The 18,845-nt window shown below is 51.6% G+C and overlaps 1 protein-coding gene and 1 long non-coding RNA gene across 2 annotated transcripts; one reads left to right on the top strand and one right to left on the bottom strand.

Annotated features, from left to right (window-relative positions):
- Window positions 1-1,212: 1,212 nt before the first annotated feature.
- SLC16A8 (solute carrier family 16 member 8) lies at window positions 1,213-11,659 on the bottom strand. The gene is made up of 4 exons (XM_054016245.1): window positions 11,431-11,659; window positions 10,629-10,772; window positions 8,362-9,231; window positions 1,213-3,405 (listed from the first exon to the last, which is right to left on the bottom strand). Exons 1-4 carry the CDS (start codon window positions 11,657-11,659, stop codon window positions 3,014-3,016), a joined length of 1,635 nt encoding a protein of 544 aa, XP_053872220.1. The 3' UTR covers window positions 1,213-3,013.
- On the top strand, window positions 3,353-7,779 carry LOC128830421 (uncharacterized). Its single transcript, XR_008443579.1, has 3 exons — window positions 3,353-3,644; window positions 4,858-4,954; window positions 7,718-7,779. It is a non-coding gene; the product is annotated as an uncharacterized LOC128830421 (long non-coding RNA).
- Window positions 11,660-18,845: the final 7,186 nt, after the last annotated feature.

The following is an 18,845-nucleotide window of genomic DNA, read 5'->3' as shown; positions in this document are numbered from 1 at the left end:
CCCTTTTCACTGGCTTTTTCGTGATCTGTTCGCTTCTCCTCATCTCTCTATTTTGGACCTGAGGTGGGACATGAAGGTTGTGCATAAGGCTATGTTCCTTTTGTCTTAAGGGGAATATTAACTCCTTGAACAGAATTATGGTGGCCATCACTGCACCTTGCTTTGCAGATGAAAAGTGTGATGTACCTGCTCCATAAGGCTATACACGGGGTGTCCTATGTTCCTAGGTGTGCTATGGCTCAGCTTAGAGGGCAAATATAGCCTTGCAGAACACAGTAGTCCACCTCAATCCTGTCCCGCGGCATCCCTTGCTATTCCAGTGCTAGGTTCTAACCACAAACTCAGCTGCCACACCTCAAGCCTGAGCTGACAGTAAGTCCTGACCTTGTGAGCAGAGGCTGCCAGCTGTGTCAAAGAGGTAGCTTATAGGAATGGAAAATGTCAGTGATGGAGCTTGATGGAGCTCCAGCAAACCACATTTCACCAGCTCTGGCCACAGCCTCTCTCCCTAAGCTCTGAATTCTGACTAGCAGAGATCACAGGGCAGGCTGCTTAGCATCCCATTTGGAGTGTTATAGTGCAATACGATGGTACCAACTTTTCTTTTAAAAAGCACTCCTCATGCTTTGTCCTGCTGAGGGGTTCGGGAGTCCAAGCTGACTGTTTGAATGGGAGTTGGACAAGAGCAACCACAGTAAGCAAGCAACTGGAGGGACCAAATGTATATAGGAAAACTGTTGGAGAAGGAGTATCAAGTGCAGTCCGGGTCCTGAGCTATGGTAGGCCATGTTCAGTGCAACTTGGAAGGGGAAGTGGCAAAGGTGGCTCTATACCATCTTCATGGCCCCATGGCGGGTGGGGGAAACTGGTCTGGTCCTGGATATCCTGGGATCTTGCTCCTCAGCAGCCCATATCCCCCTAGAGGTGCTCTAGCGGTAACCTTTCCCTGGCTTGGCCCTTATGCTGAGGCCAGTGTGGAGTAGCTATTCCTTCTGCTGAGTTCCCATGACAAAAAAGGAATTCCCAGCTACTGCTTGGTGCTGCCTATGTTGGGAGACAGACTCTGACCACAAGGTTGTATAACTAGACTTCATGATATGAAACTGAATAAAGGAAAATGTTGCCTGGATAGTGGGAATCCTTTGCTACCAGTGAGGTCCATGTAGACTGGATTAGTTTCCCAGAAGATGTGGTGGAGGCTTCTTCTCTTAAGTCACTTAAAAGTGCAAGATTGAACAGAGCCACAGAGAATATACTCTAAGGAATTAACTAATCTTGATGCTCCAACAATGGTCAGATTTGTTTGGGAGTTTAGATAAATTTTAATGTGAATACAATTCTAGTTGCAAGTTACAAGCTGAGCCTCTTACACAGACAGAGGGGGGTAGCTACAGTGCTCTTTGCCCCCCCCCCCCCCAATCTGTCTCACATCTTGGTTGCAAGCCCCCTGGCTCATTGAGGTCTTGTCTCTCCTTGAAAACTGTCCTTATTGCAGCAAATCAGTACTTCTTGCGTAGTAGCAGCTGGAGTGCAACCTTCTCTCTCTCCCCCACCAAATTCAGTTTAGCTGGGCTATCAGTTGGTAATGTCTCTGACTACTCCCTAGTTCATATTCAAGCCAGTGACCTGAAGTGAAATGCCTATTCTGCAGCCCTTGAGATCCCTGCTGTACAGCCCTGTGGCTTCTGATCCCTTGGTGTTGTAATAGGGCCCTTGAGGTGTTGGCACGGGGTGTTTGAGGTAAAGTAATTCAGGAAACTGGAAGGAAGGGCTTTGGCTAGGAGTGTCATAGTAGACCCAGTTCTAAAGCGGATTAAGTGTGGTTTAAGCATGCGAGTGAAGGTGGTTCTTTTAGAATCCAGAAATCCATCTCTTAAGCCTGATTTACTACTTGCTCAAACCCTCTCATTCATTGCATCCTCTGGCTGCTGCTTGTTCTTCTGCCTGAACATTGATTCCTTTATATAAGGGGTTTTCTTTTAGTTAAAAAACACACATCCACCCCTCCCCCTTGTACCATTGCTGCCACAGGAATAATCCCTCGGGACATGGTGTGTTTTCTACCTGGGCTCTGAAGAGAAACTCTTCCTGCTCAGCGTTGTTCCCCCTCACATGTCATCTACTCTTGCCGTGCAGATTCAGCCTATGGGGAAGGATCCTTGCTAGTATTCCTATCTGTAAAACATTTTAGTGTCAGGGCAGGTGGTAGCTAATGGCATTTAGTTTGACTGTTTCCTTGCTTGGTGCCCTTAACTAGAGCTTTTCCCCCAGTTCCTCTTCCTTGCCCACGAAGCATCACAACCACTTCTTTTGGCCTGCCACCTCATCAGATAATTTCAAGCTGGGGTCAGAATGAAGTCCCTTCCCCTCACTTTTAGTATTGCCTAGGAAGGGGAAGGCTATACCTTTCTCTAAGGCATTGGTTGTGGTTGGAGGTAAGGTCAGAGAGATTATTGACATGAAGTATGGCAATTCCTGTAGCTGCCCTCTAGCTTTTTTTCCCTACACCATCAGCTGCTTCCATGACAGCCTAAACCAACCTCCCTCCCGCCAAGTTCATAGTGTGGCCTCTTCTGCAGTCTATGAAGTGGGGTCTGTCCTGACAGCAGTAGCAGATTAGGAGAGGCATTGAAGACTGAGTAAATCAGATATGATCATAGAGAGCCCCTAACTCTGTCTTAGGGTGGTAGTGTAGAGGGAAAAGTAAAGTTCTCTGGCTGCCTCTGCTGCTGTTTAAAAATATTTCCCAGGGACAGTTTGTAGGGGAGGCTGGTTTTCAGGGTCTTTGGGCCTGTGTTGAATACATCAGTGTATTTGCAGTATACCGTTACACAGACATTATATATATAAAAATTCTGCTATTCTTGGAATCAGTCTCTTGTTCCTTGCAGCTCCCCCTTCTTCCCCAGCACACTCTCCCCTTCCAACCCATATTCCTTCCCCCATATACTTGTCTCCAAACCAGGCCAGTCACACACTTTAGCATTGTCTCTTAGTCCTGGCTTTTCACTTGCTAAAATCTCTCTCTCTCCACTGTCTGACCAGAGTTGCATTCACCTAGGACTGGCACTGCCCCCTCATCCACAGGCTGCTCGACCCCATCTGCACTATGGTCCTCTGCTACGTGGTTCACCGCATCGCTCTCCATGACGACAGCAGTGTTGGTGCTGTGGGACAGGTGGTGGTTGTCACCAGCATGATCCTCCACTTCCTGCGCATCTGACTCTGTCTCTTCGGTATCACTGCCTCCCCCTACCGAAGGGGTCTTCTCTGGCTGGGGTGTCTTCTTCCCCTGATTCAGGCAGCAGTAGGTGGCCATGGCCAGGAAGAGGGAGGAGAGTACAACCTCTGAGCCAGCCAGGTAGAAGATGATTGCGTAGTTCTTGAATGCATCCACCAAGCGTCCTGATAGTCAAATGAGAAATAATTAGTGTTAGACTATCAGCAAGTCTTTACCAATGATATGGAAGTCGCTGAGATCAGCACCTCAATGAGTTCTCTGTGGCTGGGGAATAATTTCCTAAGGAAAGAGACTGAAGCCTTATTGGGATATTCAGAATTACACTTGACAAAACCCTGGACAATATACAACAGAAAGCCATTCTGTGTTGGCTGAGAAAAACAGACAGGATGTGCTCCAAGAGGTGAGTCTGTGACACTGCTTGTAGCTACTCATTTGCCTTTGTTCTGTACGTGTTAAATAATCATGAGACTGTGCTGATGTGGTCTGACACTGCTCCAGTCCATCTTCCCATCATCACAGTATGACGACTCAGAAGAGGCAATGGAATCACATGCAATGCTGCGGCATAATGCTTGAAACCAATATTAGGGGACCTTTGAATTGTCCCACAAGTTAGGGCTCATGGGATAACTCTGTGAAAGTCAGGATTGTCCTGTGTGTGTGGTGGGACCCTATATGTGACTCCAGGCTGGGTAAAGAGTAGGGAATAGTAGGGGGCAAATCTTAACACACAGCAAGCCCTGTCATCCCCTCGAACCTGCAGACCAAGTAGCGGCTAAGTAGGGGGTTATGCAAGCAAAGTGACACTGTTACTTTCTTCCCACTCTGGTTCTGCTCCCTTGAGTCAGATCAACTGCGTTTACCAACAGACTCAAGCTTCCCCCACCATCAGGCCCTACAGCTGCCAGGCATCATGGGCTAGATTCTGTTCTGCTTGGCATAGGCTGAACACATAAGCTTAGCCACTGTTCCATTCTGCCACGGTGACAGCTATTCCCTGGTTATCCTATTTTACAAACAAACTGCTCTCAACCTATAAAGATGGTCCCAGCTTCATTGCTGCAGTACCCTAGGTCCCTCTCTCATCCCACTATTGTCCTTGTCCCTCTCCACCATTCTGTATTGACTTACCCAAATAACCGTAACCCTCTTCGAATCACGACTGGATGCCTTTCTGGAAGATGTGGTTGACTAAAGCATACGTTATTGGTCTCAGTGCAGGGGTAACTGGGTGAGGATCTCAGGCCAGCGTTATACAGGGGGTCAGATTAGACCTGTCCCTTCTGGCCTTAAATTCTGTGCATAAATAGAGAGGAGACAAAGCATCTCTCCCTCTCCAGGCTGTTCAGATCCCCTCATGGTCTCCTCCTTCCCTTTTCGTTCTATTGCCATTTCTCCCATGTTCTTTCCTTGAAAGGAGCTGCTCCGGTGCTGCACACAATATTCAATAAAGGCCTGTTTCTCCCCCCTTTGTGTTTTTAGCTGTCATATCACCAAGCTCTGGATACTGACAGGCCCACCAGCAATGCTGAGCTAATGTCCCCTTCCCCTGCCACCACAGCTGCTTCATTAAGCCCCATGAATCATTACCTCTGTCTCACAATCTATTTCAGAAATCTACCTGAAGTGGGCCAGTGTCCACCTGCTTGGGCCTGTTACTCCCCGTGGGAAATAAGCGTGTTCCTGTTTGGATCAGAGAAGAGGAGCCAGGTACTGTTGTTGTTAGTGAGGGTTCTCACAGTGACCCAAATTAAGCCATAGGTCTGGTCCTTTCCTCCCCACAATCAGTGTAGGACTGGAAGGAACCGCAAGAGGTCATCAAGTCCAGTCCCCTGCTCTGAGGCAGGACTAAGTATTATCTAGACCATCCCTGACAGGTGTTTGTCCAACCTGCTCTTAAAAACCTCCAGTGACAGAGATTCCACAGCCTCTCTAGGTAATTTGATCCAGTGCTTAACCTCCCTGACAGAAAGATTTTCCTAATGTCTAACCTAAACCTCCCTTGTTTTTGCCTTCAGAGGCTCTAGTGCAGTGGTTCCCAAACGACCCCTTTAGCATCTTACTAAGAGTCCCGGACCTCTATCATTTCTGGTGTGACTGGAACACCCCGGCCAGTGTGAGCTCTCACTCATGCATGGTGTGTGAGAGGTCACGCTGTGCGGAGGATACCATCTGGAGAACAAAATGGTGTCCTCCTTGCAGCAAAAATGCGGGAATGCTGTTCTGGCACATTCTGACCCTGGCTCAAGAGATGGATCCCCATGTAACCTACAGGGGCTAGGGACCCCACTTTGGGAGCCTCTGTGCTAGTGGAGGGTTTACTATGGACAAGAAGCTGGATAGGAGTCAGCAGTGTGCCCTTGTTGCCAAGAAGGCCAATGGCATATTGGGCTGCATTAGTAGGATCATTGCCAGCAGATAGAGGGAAGTTACTGTTCCCCTCTTCATTACTGGTGAGGCCACACCTCGAGTATTGCATCCAGTTTTGGTCCCCCACTACTGAAGGGATGAGGACAAATTGGAGAGAGTCCAGCAGAGGCCAACGGAAATGATTAGGGGGCTAGGATACATGACTTACGAAGAGAGGCTGAGGGAACTGGGCTTATTTAGTCTGCAGAAGAGAAGAGTGAGGGGGGATTTGATAGCAGCCTTCAACTACCTGAAGAGGGGTTCCAAAGAGGATGGAGCTCGGCTGGTCTCAGTGGTGGCAGATGACAGAACAAGGATGCAATGGTCTTAAGTTGCAGTGTGGGAGGTCTAGCTTGGACAAGTGGACTGTAGCCCATGAAAGCTTATGCTCAAATAAATTTGTTAGTCTCTAAGGTGCCACAAGTACTCCTGTACTATTTCACTAGGAGGGCAGTGAAGCACTGGAATGGGTTACCTAGGGAGGTGGTGGAATCTCCATCCTTACAGGTTTTTAAGGCCCGGCTTGACAAAGCCCTGGCTGGGATGATTTAGTTGGTGTTGGTCGTGCTTTGAGCAGGGGGTTGGACTAGATGACCTCCTGAGGTCTCTTCCAAACTTAATCTTCTATGATTCAGCATGGCAATGGGATGGTTTTCACTAGGAGGGCAGTGAAGCACTGGAATGGGTTACCTAGGGAGATGGTGAAATCTTTATTCCTTAGAGTTTTTAAGGTCAGGCTTGACAAAGCCCTAGCTGGGATGATTTAGTTGGGGATTGGTCCTGCTTTGAGCAGGGGGTTGGACTAGATGACCTCCTAAGGTCCCTTCCAACCCTGATATTCTATGGTTGGCACAGCATGGGGAGGAGCTCATTCATGCTGTGTTTCATGCACTGCCATGTCATGGCTGGAGATATGGGTTCAAATTTTGACTTAAGGAAAGGAGCAGGGGGAGGGGGATGTCAGTCTGGGCCCTGGTAGGCATTTGCCTACAATACACCAGAGATGCCTCAGGGAATAAATTATTCAGTAAGTTTGCCCTTGTTTTCCTGTTTGCACGTTATCCACTAATAGACTTTGAGAAGGACTGATCACGTTCCTCAGACACTTTATGCAAGCTACTCCCTCCCAAGGGAACAACTATTCACTAGTAGTTACATATTATTGCCACTCCATAGGTGCTGGAACTAGGTGTGCTGCCGCACCCCCTGGCTTGAAATGGTTCCCATCATATCCAGGGTTTACAGTTTGGTTCAATGGCTCTCAGCACCCCCACTATACAAATTGTTCCAACACCCCTGCACCACTCCCTTATTGAAGGAAAGACTTTGAATTTTCTCTCTAAAAAAAGATTTGGAGATAGCCCTGTGCACAATTCTGGCAGGGATGTATTGCTACAAACATTCATGAGACTCGTGCTTTCTGCAAACAAAAATAGTCACGCTCATGAATATGCACAGCAACAAAGCAGAAGGGCTGTGAATACTAATGAGAAGCTGCTGGTTTTAGTCACATTAATGTTCACAAATGGTTTTTGCCAGGCTTTAACAACAACATAACCTTCTCTTCTTACCCATGCAAAGCAATAGCAGGGGGTGCTGTTGGTCAGGATTAAGGGACGCTGGGGGTAGATCCCACTATAGGTAGCCCTAACTAAATGCTCGTAGCTGCTAATTTTTTATGAGCAAAACTACTAGAATTCACAAGAAGAATCTCTCAGCACACTGGTTATATCAGTTTTGTGGTGAACAGGGACAGCTTTAGGCCAATTCCACCAATTCCCCCGAATCGGGCCCCGCGCCTAAGAGGGCCCCGCGCCCAGTGGCAGGGCCACCCAGAGTGGGGGACAAGTGGCAGAGAATCCCTTCCCTGGCTAGAGGCGCCTTTTTAATTTTTACTCACCCGGCGGTGCTCTGGGTCTTTGGCGGCAGGTCCTTCACTCACTCCGGGTCTTTAGTGCCGCCGAAGACCTGGAGCGAGTGAAGGATCTGCCGCCAAAAACTAGGAGCGCGGCCTGGTGAGTACAAGCCCCATGTGTTTTTTTTACGTGTTTTTTTTTTTTTTAGTCATCCCTGTCGGGGCCCCGTCGAAACTGTTGGAATCGGGCCCCACACTTCCTAAAGCCGGCCCTGGTGATGAATTGGGTTGTACTCAGATTCTTCATTTTAGATGGTCTTTTTTTTATAGAGACAATTGAAATGAAAAACCAGCTCAGTGTTTTGTATACTTTGTGAAAAACTGATTTAAAAAAAAAAAAAAAAAAAGAGAGAGAAGTGTGTATTACCCCCCCACACACACATAATAAAGCAGGGGTACCTTTCCCTCCCACTTGTGCAAACAGAGGCAATGAAATAGTCCCTCATTCATTCCTCTCTAAAAATAGGAGTTGAACTGTTCAACTCCTTTCAGTTCTTCAGTTATCTGCTTAGATGTCCTCTCCCTCAAGGCATTAAAGAGGTGCAGCCTCATGAACCCTTCAGATGCCAGGTACTGATCCCACCCCACCCTGATATCTAGGATGCCATTGGATGACTACGGATACCATTCCACCAGTCAAAAGTTAGAGCTAGAAATATGCAGTTAAAATGTCTGGATGCCTCCAAATTCTTGAGAGGACTTAACCATTAGTGTTACCCTGTTGGTCAAGAGTCCCAGTGTCAGGCCGGGAGGGCAGCTGGGTGACCGACAGCTCTCTCAAGCACAAACATACCTGCTGAGGGTGGCCCAATGAGCACAGCAATGGCTTCGATGAGCAGGACCAGCCCAATGGCACTGGAGAACTTCTGGGATCCAACAATGGCCATGAGCACCTCAAACTGCAATGCACCCACCATGCCGTAGGAGATGCCAAAGAAGATACAGAAGATGACCAGTGCCGTGTAGGTGTTAGCCCTGGCGCTGCAGATGTCTGTCAGGCCATTGAAGAGCATAGCAAAGCTGAATAAGTAGGCGACATGGGGACGCATCCACTTCATCCCGGCTAGCATCCCACAGGAAGGGCGGGCAAAGATGTCTATGAAGCCAATGATGGACAGCAGGAAGGCAGCTTCTGTGTCTGGCACTCCTATGTCTTTGGCATAGTTGACCAGCAATATGGGGGGCACAAAGAGACCCAAGACCATGATGAACTTAGCAATGGAGTAAATGACAAACCCCCGGTTGGAGAAGATAGAAAAATCCAATAGCTTCTTCCCTTTCCTGGGCTGCTGCTTCTTCTTGGTTTTCTTTGATTTTTTGGCTCCATCAATGGTGCTTATGGCCTCCTCTGCCCTTTCCCCAATGGGCAGCATCTCCTTGGCTTCATATTTGTCCTGAACTCTCTCCATCTTCCGCTTCATGCCTGCCTCGAGAGGCCTCATGACTGCTCCACAGGTGCAGCAATTGAGCAGCAAACCCCCCATGATGAGGAATCCTCCTCGCCAGCCAAACTTCTCGAGCAAGACCTGCCCCAGCGGAGAGAGGGCAGAGAGGAAGACAGGGCTCCCGGCTGCAGCAAGCCCATTGGCCAGAGGTCTACGTTTGTCAAAGTAGGTGCCCAGCATGATCAGGGAGGGCTGGAAGTTCAGAGCCATACCTAGACCTGTGGGCAGGGGTAGGGGAAGGAGGAGATGGAGAGAGTAATGGGTGTGAGACAACAGAGACAAGAGGACCACAACTAATGCAAACCTCTCAGAGATTCTGCATGCACACACCTAGCCCAAAGACTCCATCATATAGTTTAATTCTCTTCCCGAGTCTTAGACTCTCCCACATGACTTACTGTATGAAACTCATAACAGAGGCAGGGCTAGGTCCCAAAGAGCTTACATTCACTGGGACGCCCACTGCCACCTGCCTTTGGCTACCCCATTCTAACTGGCAGGCCTTCCCTGAGAGTCTGTATCAGGACTGCTCCACCATCACCTTACTTGGGCTATTACCCTTTAAACTCTTGATCAGTCCCACTATGACGCCCACCTCAGGCTGTTCCATTGTCAGATTGCATCCAGAAGAGACAATATTAATGGACCAGTGGGTTTTTTTCTGCTATGATGGGTTCTTCTTCCTCCTAGTGCATGTGTCTCTTCCCACGTGCCCCCTCAGAGCTCAGTGGTTTCCCCCCACCCCATGCCCCAATGACTCTGCCTCTGTATGAAGACGGCTGTGTGGAGTTCCCTCTCGAGCCCATCCAATCTTTCTAAATGAATTGATGAGCCAGACCTTAAGGTGTTTCTCCCGCCAGCCACTGAGTTCTGAGCAGATCGTCCTCACAGTGCTCTCAGCCTTTGCCAGCCAGAGAACAAGGGTCCTGGACACTGAGGTCCCTGGGCCAGCTCTGATCCCATCTATGCCACTCCAGATGGAAACAGGCAGAAGGCTCAGTCACCGCCCAGACCCCTGCTCTTGCCTCATCCAGCCTCAAGAGCCAGTGCCATAAAGCTGCTGCCATGGCAGGCTGTCCTCCCAACAGCCACGTCGGCTCCCTGAGCACATCCACAGTAAGGAGAAAAGCCTCTTCCCTTAGCAACCAAACTGTTTCTCCAGAGCAAAGGGGGGGAAAAAACCATGTCATGAAGCTGTGTGTTTCTCGCTCAGTCTCCACTTCTCTCCCATATGGCCATGTAATCCTTCCATGGACTTAGACCCCTTTATTTCTCCATCATCCCTGCCAGTGTTCCTCAACTCCTCACTCTGCCTGGTCTCCCTCAGGTAGCAGCTTGCCAGCCTGAACTGCATTTAAGCATGTGTCTTGCTCACACAGATCCAGTGGAAGCACAGACAGGGCCTCTCTATAAACACCCCCACCCCCATCTCTCCCTCCCCTCTCTGCCTTCACATATATACACATCTCCAGTCACCATGGTAGTTAGACATCATCTATGTCCCTTCTGTCTCTATCCCTGCCTATGTCATCCTCCCACCCCCCAGCCCCAAGCTGCTGGGATCCGATGGGTGCACTCCCACAGCTGCAGCGCTCCCCCTCCGTAGGGCTCTCACCTGTCAGCATGCCAGCCGTCAGGTACAGCTCAATAATGTTGGTGGTGAAGGAGGCTAGGATCATACCGGAAGACGCCAGGAGCCCACCGACGAGCATCACAGGCCGGCACCCAAACTGGTTCACCATGATGCTGCTCACAGGCCCTGAATGGAAGCGGAGCAGCCAGTGAGAACCAGAGAAAACAAGGAGTTAGGGCAGTTACAACTGAGTGACTTCTCCACCCACCTGCAGCACGTGAATGCAGAATGCTGAGGCCAAAGGAAATCTCCCTCCCTCACCATCAGCTCTGCTCTGGAGGTAGAGAGTCAGCTCTAGGGTCCAGACAGAGTAGCCCTGGCTCCACACTGCCACAAGGCAGACCTGGCTTTGATTCCTTCTTTCCACGGGGCAAGAAGAGACTCGGTGTAACATGGAGACAGCTACACTCAGTTTCAGTGAGGGCAGCAAAAGGGAAGACAGGGACCCCCTCAGGCTGACCAAGGAATGGAGCTGATGAGCAGGCAAAGAGATCTTCAGGGTGCCCGCGGAGACATAGGGGATGTCTGAGGCATGGAGGACGTGGGGGCATAAATTAGCAACATTACATGCTCATCCCCCTTCAGGGAGGGGTGCTGAGGACAGAGGTCTCTGTCACCCTGCCCCAACTTCCCATTTGGTTTTAGTGCAGAGGAGGGTTGGGAAGCATAAAGAGATAGTTAAAGACCCAAAGGAGACATCCACTCTGTGCCGAGTATGGGTTTGAGTGGGGGCAGGGCTAAGGTGGGGGGATTGTTGGAAGGGGGCTCACGCTAGCATTCTCACCCGTGCCATACAGCATGGCCAGCATGATGGACGAGATCCAAGCTGTATCGCTGTAGCCCACGTGGAAGTCGTGCATCAGCTCCTTGAAGTAGACACTCACGGCCTTGGGAAAGGCGTAGGAGAAGCCGGTGATCACAAAGCAGCCCAGCAGCACTATCCAGCCCCAGCCACCATCTGGGGGCTTCACCGAAGCTGGCTGCTGGCCCTCCTCTGGGTCAGACCTCCCCATTTTCTAACTTGGGGAGGGGACCCAAAGCCAAGCGGGGGTTGGGGGCGGGGGAGAGCGTGCAGTAGACACAGATCTCCAAGAGCTGCAGGAGGAGAAGAGCATACAGGACACATGGTTACAATGGCAGCTCCAGCCTTCCGCCCGGCGCTCCACCATTGCCTGTTGAAGTTCACTTGTGCCAGTATTTACTCCCACCTTCTTTGACCTCTGCCCCCGCGTCACATGGAGCTGCAGCATGGGCTAGTGGCTAAGGCACTGGAGTGGGAGGCAGGAGACCTGGCGCTATTCCAAGCTCTTTGCCACTGATCTGCTGGGTGACCTTGGGCATGTCCCCTCACCTCTCCTCTGTGCCTGGCTCCCCTCCCACTCATTGGCTGCCTTGTCTAGTTAGGCTGGAAGCTCTTCAGGGTCTGTCTCTCAAGCTGTGTTTGCACAGTGCCTAGCACAACAGGGCTTTCGTTTGGGTTGGGGCCTAGACATGCTATATAACACCATGCATGCGCCCTGCAAGCACACTGCAGACAGTCCGCATCCCCCTCCCCCCCGCACATGCACCCACTTTTTGAGCCGTCAAGGAGACAGATTTTTGAATACCCTAGAGCAGTAGGGTATTTGCATGCCAGAGAGATTAGGGCTCTGTACCTATATGGTGTGGCCAGAACAAAGGCAGGGAGAGTTGGGGGGAGAGGCGGGGGCTGTCTTGTGAGTTTCTCTCTAAAGCCTTAAGCTGGCCAAGAATTTTGCTCCCACTGGCCAGTCTGGGTTTGTTTTTCTCACTTCTGCAGTCTGTGCCGGGGCACCCATCGGCAATGCTGAGCACGGTGGACCCCGGGAGCACACAACACCAGCACAGGGAGGCCACAGCCTCTCTCCTGGTCACCCAATGTCTCTGCACGAACACACTCTGGCTATAACTGCTAACACAGCACTCTCTCACTCCGGGCCAGGGTGTGGCTAGCACATGGTATGACAGGTTCCAGGGAACAGGTGGATTTCCCCAGGCTTAGCTCACAGCTTGCCATGCCGCTTTCCTCTTCTGCCAATGCAGGTTTCCCCTCCTCTCCCAAAACGCCTCTCCCCACTCCAGTGCCACGGGCTACAGTACATTGAGCAGACAGTTCACTCTGTGATGATGTCTCCATTCCCTGCCTCAGCCAGTCCTGGGAAGTCCCAGCCTTCACTCTGATCTGGGAAGTGCCATGAGCCAAGGAGGTTCTCACTGACAAGGCACAGGATGGGGAAGCAAGAGATCTAAGCTCTATCCCCATCTCTGCTGCAGACTGCGTGTGTGACCTTGAGATAGTCATCTCCCCTTTCTGTGCATAACAGAGAGAGTATCTTTCAGCCCCTTTGCCAAAGGGGTGCTATGTGTGTTCATGTTTGTAAGGTGCTTTGAGAGCCTCAAGTAGAAGTGCAGAATGATGTTATTCAGGGTAAACCACCTTCACTGGGCAAGAGTCCAGTTTGGAGAGTAGCCCCTTCTTCCCCAGCTTCAGCACAAGCCAGCCTCAGTAGTTTCATGAGGTTGCTAACTCCACCCAAGAGGTGAGGGGCTGGTGTTTCACAACCAAATTGGTTATGGTGTAGGTTGTCAGCAAGTCAATATGGCACAACTAACAATAAAAATAGGGCTGGGTGTCTTCAGGGGGTGTCTTCAATCACCACTTGAGCAAGGACTATGTAGCATCGCACCAGCCGAAATGGCGAGATTGCCTGTGGGCCTACAGTAAGGGACACTGCTATACCCACAATGCACTGTAAGGCTGATTTGCATGAGAAGGCGCCGTTGGCTTTGGGCCAATTGTCACTAATCAGGTTTCTGAGCCAGGCTCAGCACACACAGGTAGGCTCAGGACTGGTGACCCCAGATGCCCTCAGCAGACTCTCCCTTCTCCCACCAGACGGACCCTTGTTCCGGGAAAGCATGGTCAGTTGTCCTACCACAACACACTGCTATTGGCAAGAACCTTGGCACTGTTGAAGCGAAGCTGGAAAGGCTATTTCTGGCACCTCTCCCACAAGGCCTAGCCCAGTGCCCGTTAGTCAACAGTAGTTGGGAACCTGTCGCACAGGAAATGAATGGCCAGTGGGATCTTGCTATCAGCAGAGTCTCCTTTGGACGGTTCTAGCCAAATGCTCCTCATGCGCAGAATCAGCATGTGCTGTGAGCTTCCGGAAACGGGCAGGCAAGGGGCCAGCGAGCTCTGCCTGGTGTTCTAGCCCATTTATAGAGGGCTCCAGCTGTCCCCCCCCCACACCAGCTCTAGCATTCTCTACCCGCAGCCAAGCAGCACTGAGAAACTCATTCCAGACATAAGACTTGGTGCTCATACAGCACCTTAAGTGTTCAAAGTGCTGCATGTACATTAGCCCATTAATATTCATCCCCATACACACACGTGTTACAGATGGGGAAACTCAGGCACAGAGATGCGGCAGAGTGAGGATTAGAACTCAGGAGCTGTGACTCCCCAGTGCTGTGTTTATTTATCTAGACCCTACTGCCAAAAAGAGTCTGAGCCTTACAAACCAAGTCTCCCTGACTCAGTGCAAATGAGTGACAGACAGCAGTAGGAAGGGGCTGTTGGAAAGGCATTTCCACGCCAAGTATTCACCGTCCAGAGTGAGGGTAAACCCAGATTCTACTGTCAACCATCAACAGTTCTAACCTTTTACTGCTCCAAAGGATCACTTCAAAAAGCGGCACCACGGCAGGTTGATTTAGCGACATCCCAGTCTCCGCTCCGCCCACAACCTGTCTCCAACTTACTAGCAAGCAAGTTACTATTGTATTATAGGGCATGTGCTCTAATGGAACAAAGATTCCCAGATCAGTCTTGGACCTGGACCACTGGCATCATCTGATGCATGCAGCTGTGTTGGAAGAGTGTCTGCTGCCAAACGCACGCACCCACGCAGACATACGGACACTTGCCCCAGATTGTTGCTGTTAATTCCCTCTGCCCATCCTTACATTTCTCAATCTTGTTGAAACCTCTGTTCTCCAGCACCATGATCAGGGGTTTACTGGGAAGCGGGGAGGCAGTGTTCATAAACAACATGTCTCTTCACTCTAAGTGTACAAATAGCTTCTAGGCAAGGGCATCGATTTGGCCCTCTGGCACACAACGCCTCATTTGCAAATCATGGTTTGATGTGCCATTTACTCCAGGCTCTGAGACCGGTGTGGGGAGTTTAGGTTTCCCGCTCGGAAGTACACTGGCTGTTCTGATCATTGCTACGGGGGTTGTATGCACTGATGTGCGCTGTGTCTGGTCCTTGCACACCATTGCTCACTACTATTTTCTCCAGTGCCAGGGAGGTTTGTTTGGATATTTTAAATACTCAATTCCCAGTTTAAACACACACTACAGTAGATGGATCATTGGCAGGCAGAGACTTCGCCCCGAACGCTAATGCCCAACGCATCACACCTGCAGCCTCAGGTGTCCCCATAGCACCCATCACCTGCGTAGCTCAGTGCTGACGTCTCAGTTATGCCAGGGTGAGATTCACCACCAGTGCTAGAAAACCCACGGGTAAGGACAGTGCACTAATGGTGAGAGTCACACCCTCAGCCTTTGTGTGCGGGGTGGGCTACACCCCCGGGGCTAGCACTGAGAATCGCCCTCCACGCACAGCAGGATCCCGCCACTAGGGAGCTGTCCCAGACCCAACCTCTGAACAGAGTGGGATCCACAACTCAAGCACGCTGGCACTGGGAGTCAATGGGATCCACACACTAGTGCCAGCATTCTCCTCTAGTGTCCCAGCTCAGTGGGGTCCCTGCTCCGGGTGGTGGTGCCAGGGTTCACACTCCCAGCCTCCAAGAGCAGCGGATCCACGTCACAGAGGGAGAGAGGGTGCATGAAGAGAGCATCCAGATGAGAATTAGATAAGCTTTCCCTGGCACAGGCTGACCTATTAATAGGCTATGCCCCGAGACCAGCATTAGCCTGAGCGGCAACCAGGAGAACATCCTGAACACCCCACTAACCTACCGAATGAATCAATGCTCGTCAAAGCACATCTGGATACAAACCTCACAGGACGGCGGCTGCCTGTTCTCCCTCCGAGTTCCAGGGGCTGATCCGCGTGGCGCTGCTTGGCTCCTGGAGGGGCACGTTAGCTTAGACGGTGTCTTTCGGGGTTAGCTCCATGACAGATGCCTGGCAGCAGCCTGCTCTCTTTTCCTGGACAGCAAAGTCCCTCCTTCAATCTGGATTGCAGAAAATCCTGCACGGCTTCCTGTCCTCTCCTGAACCACCTGCTGCTGGTGGGGTCATGCAGTGATCCCCAGCTGCTGCAGAGACACCCCCCCCCAAGTCCTCTCCGCTGGGATTCCCTGGGCGCAGCACGGCTTGAGCCCCAAGGTGTTTACACTGTGGATCTGGGTCAGCAGCTGCTTATGTTTTAAAGTCGGCAAAGCATCAGAGGTGCTGATCTAGCAGAAACCACCTCTCCATTTTTAAGAAGCTTTCCCAGCCAATGGGAAGGAGCAGCCTGCATGCCTGGGCCAGAATGCCCCGGTAATCCCACGGCTCAGCACAGAGAGACGGCTGGGAGCCTGCCCAAAGATTCCTTATGGCTTCCCCTCTGCACTCACTTCCCTTTGCCGGGAGGCTCTTAACATTGGTCTCTTGGCTCATCAGGATGGAGCAGCCTAGGCAACAATGTCAAGGAGCTTTACAAAGCTGGCGCGTGAATGCGTGGGATGGGCTGAGGTGGGGCAGGGAAGGTGCAGTCCTGGAGCAGGGGGAGCAGAAGGATGGGGCAGGGGGTGCAGTGGTTAAGGAGGGGGATCGGGTGTGGTGACGGAGCAGGGGATGCAGGATGGGGGGGTGTTTGCAGTGAACACTGCAGGGCATTGCGGGGGGGTGGGGTGCAGTGCTGGAGTATGGAGGTGCTGCGGTGGAGACGGTGCAACGATGGAGCAAAGGAAACAGAGCAGAGAGTGGGCCATGCAGGGAATGCTCTGAAGTAGCAAGCAGGTGCTTGGATTCAATGCTGATGGGGGCCACATATGCTAATAGATAGACAGACAGAGGAGGAACATGGAGGCCTTCCTGAACAGCCTCCTTACCACTTGCCTGGGGTAAATTCTCCTTTTAAGGAGTGTGGAAAATCCCATGAGTTATTCTCGTCTCCTCGTGGCATATGGCTGGAGGGCTGGTTTGGCCAGGGCTCCCTTTTGTTGCAGACTCCACAAAAAAGCCAAGTGAATGCAGGGCAGGGCTGGCCGTCTAGCACACTCCAAACAGCACTCACCCACAGCAGGCAGAGCCATTGGCATTAGGATGGTGGGGCCGTGCTGGGGAGATTGGTGCATGTAGAGCGCCAGGAGGAATGCTACAGTCACCAACCATTACAAAAAGCAAAGCCCCCATGAGGGCCGGGAGCGGGGGGGAGGCAGAATTCAGGCAGCCTCTGCAACTGATTGAAGGGGGTGTGGGGCTGCTGGGGTGGGAGTAAGGGAGGGTTAAGCCACCATAATAAAACTAGAAGTCTGCTTTCCACCTGAAATCACCGCTGAGACCGGCAAGACTCATTCCAGGTGTGGCCAAAGGATTGAAGACATGCACACCCTGGTTCCCAGAAGCGAAAGGCCTGTGGTTTAATCCACTAAGCTTCTTAGCTTCCTTCCCCCTCCTCCGTCTCTAAATTCCTGCAGGGGGGCAGGGGTAACAGAGCAGGGAGGGAGGGGAGCGGGAGGGGCTTTCGGGAGCTGCGAGGGGGGGAGGTTTAATGTCTATTAATAAGGCTAATTGACTAAAGCAGCCGCAGCAGGTCTCTCCCCCGCCCTGGGAGAGCTCAAAACAACAATGCTGTGTTTGTGTGCAGGCCTTGTGAAGCACCAAGTGCGGGGAAGGAACCCTCCCCCTCCCCCCTACACACCACAGTGACCCAGCCAGAGACGGGGAGGCCAGGCGTATTTTCATTAAAGCAGGTTTAAAAGGTGACTCTCAAACTCAACACCTGAGCAAGGGGCTGGCGCCACCGATTCTCCCAGGGGAGCCAAACTCTGTGCAGGGGTAACGGGGGAAGTGAGGGGGGTGCCACATTCCAGTGCAGAGAGGTGGGTGGGGAGAGGGTTAGTGGGACCCCCGTTCCTTCAGATCTAGATATCCCCCGGTGCTGATGGTCTGTACAGGTAGAGCTCACCCCTCCTCCCCCTCCCTGCCATTCTCTGGGTGGGCACCACTCACTCCACCCTCCTCAGTACTCTGACTGGCTTCTCTAGGAACCCCCACCACCCTGCTTCCCAGAGACCCCCAGGCCTTCTCTCAGCAGGACGGCGCCCTACGCTCAGCTAGGGGAAGGGAACACAGAACTTTGCTGCCCCCTAGGGGCAGGAAATTACAGGTGCTCAGTGTGAGGTTAGGCGCTCACCCACCTCTTACTCTGCTCTTAAGGGCCTGCCCGCAAGAAAGGAGCAGAATGTCCAAGGTGAGTGGGCAAGGAGGATGTACAAGTTAAAAACACAGCTCTAACACAGCTGCAGGCCAGTCCCCCCCTCCCCCCCCCACACACACACTACAGCTTTCCTCTGGGCAGTGGCTTTCACAAGAATTCCGGCTCAAAACACGCCACAGCGTTCGGTGCTGCTGTGAAGCTGGATTCAAACGAAGGAAAGGAGACTTGAGTGAGGCTGCAGCACAGGAGAAGAGAGATTTTAAATGTGATGGAGAGTTGGTGAGGCCAAGCGAAGCAGGCAAGTGGCTCCAGGTAGCAAGAGCTTTGGAGACCTTTTCCACCGTTTTACCCAGCACCAAGGGGCCATAGCAAGGCTGAGGAGCAAACTCCCGGTCCCTTAGGCGGGTGGAGGCAGCAGACTCAGAGATTTGTCTAGGTGGTTTAGGCACTAGAGCCACACGTATTAGCAAGGCAGAGTATGTCTACACAGCCAGGTGGCTACTGCGCCTCAGGCTCTGATGCCGACCCAGCTTCCTAGGCTTCCACGCCAAGCCTGAAGGTCTACGCAGCTATTTCTAGAGCCGTAGTGCGAGCCCCACAAGCCCAGGTTCTGAGCCTGCCGCAGGCTGCCACTTACTGTGTAGACCTACCCAAGGCTAAGCTTCCCAGGTCTTAGTTTCCCTGGTGCACACCTGCCCCTGGCATCCCCTCGGGGAGGCAGACAGGAAGGATGGTCAGAGGAACCAGGACACACGGGGAAGTTGTGTTTCCA

The sequence above is a fragment of the Malaclemys terrapin genome, chromosome 1, assembly GCF_027887155.1.
Source record: "Malaclemys terrapin pileata isolate rMalTer1 chromosome 1, rMalTer1.hap1, whole genome shotgun sequence".
NCBI lineage: Eukaryota > Metazoa > Chordata > Testudines > Emydidae > Malaclemys > Malaclemys terrapin.
This window is presented reverse-complemented; position numbering and strand designations above follow the sequence as displayed.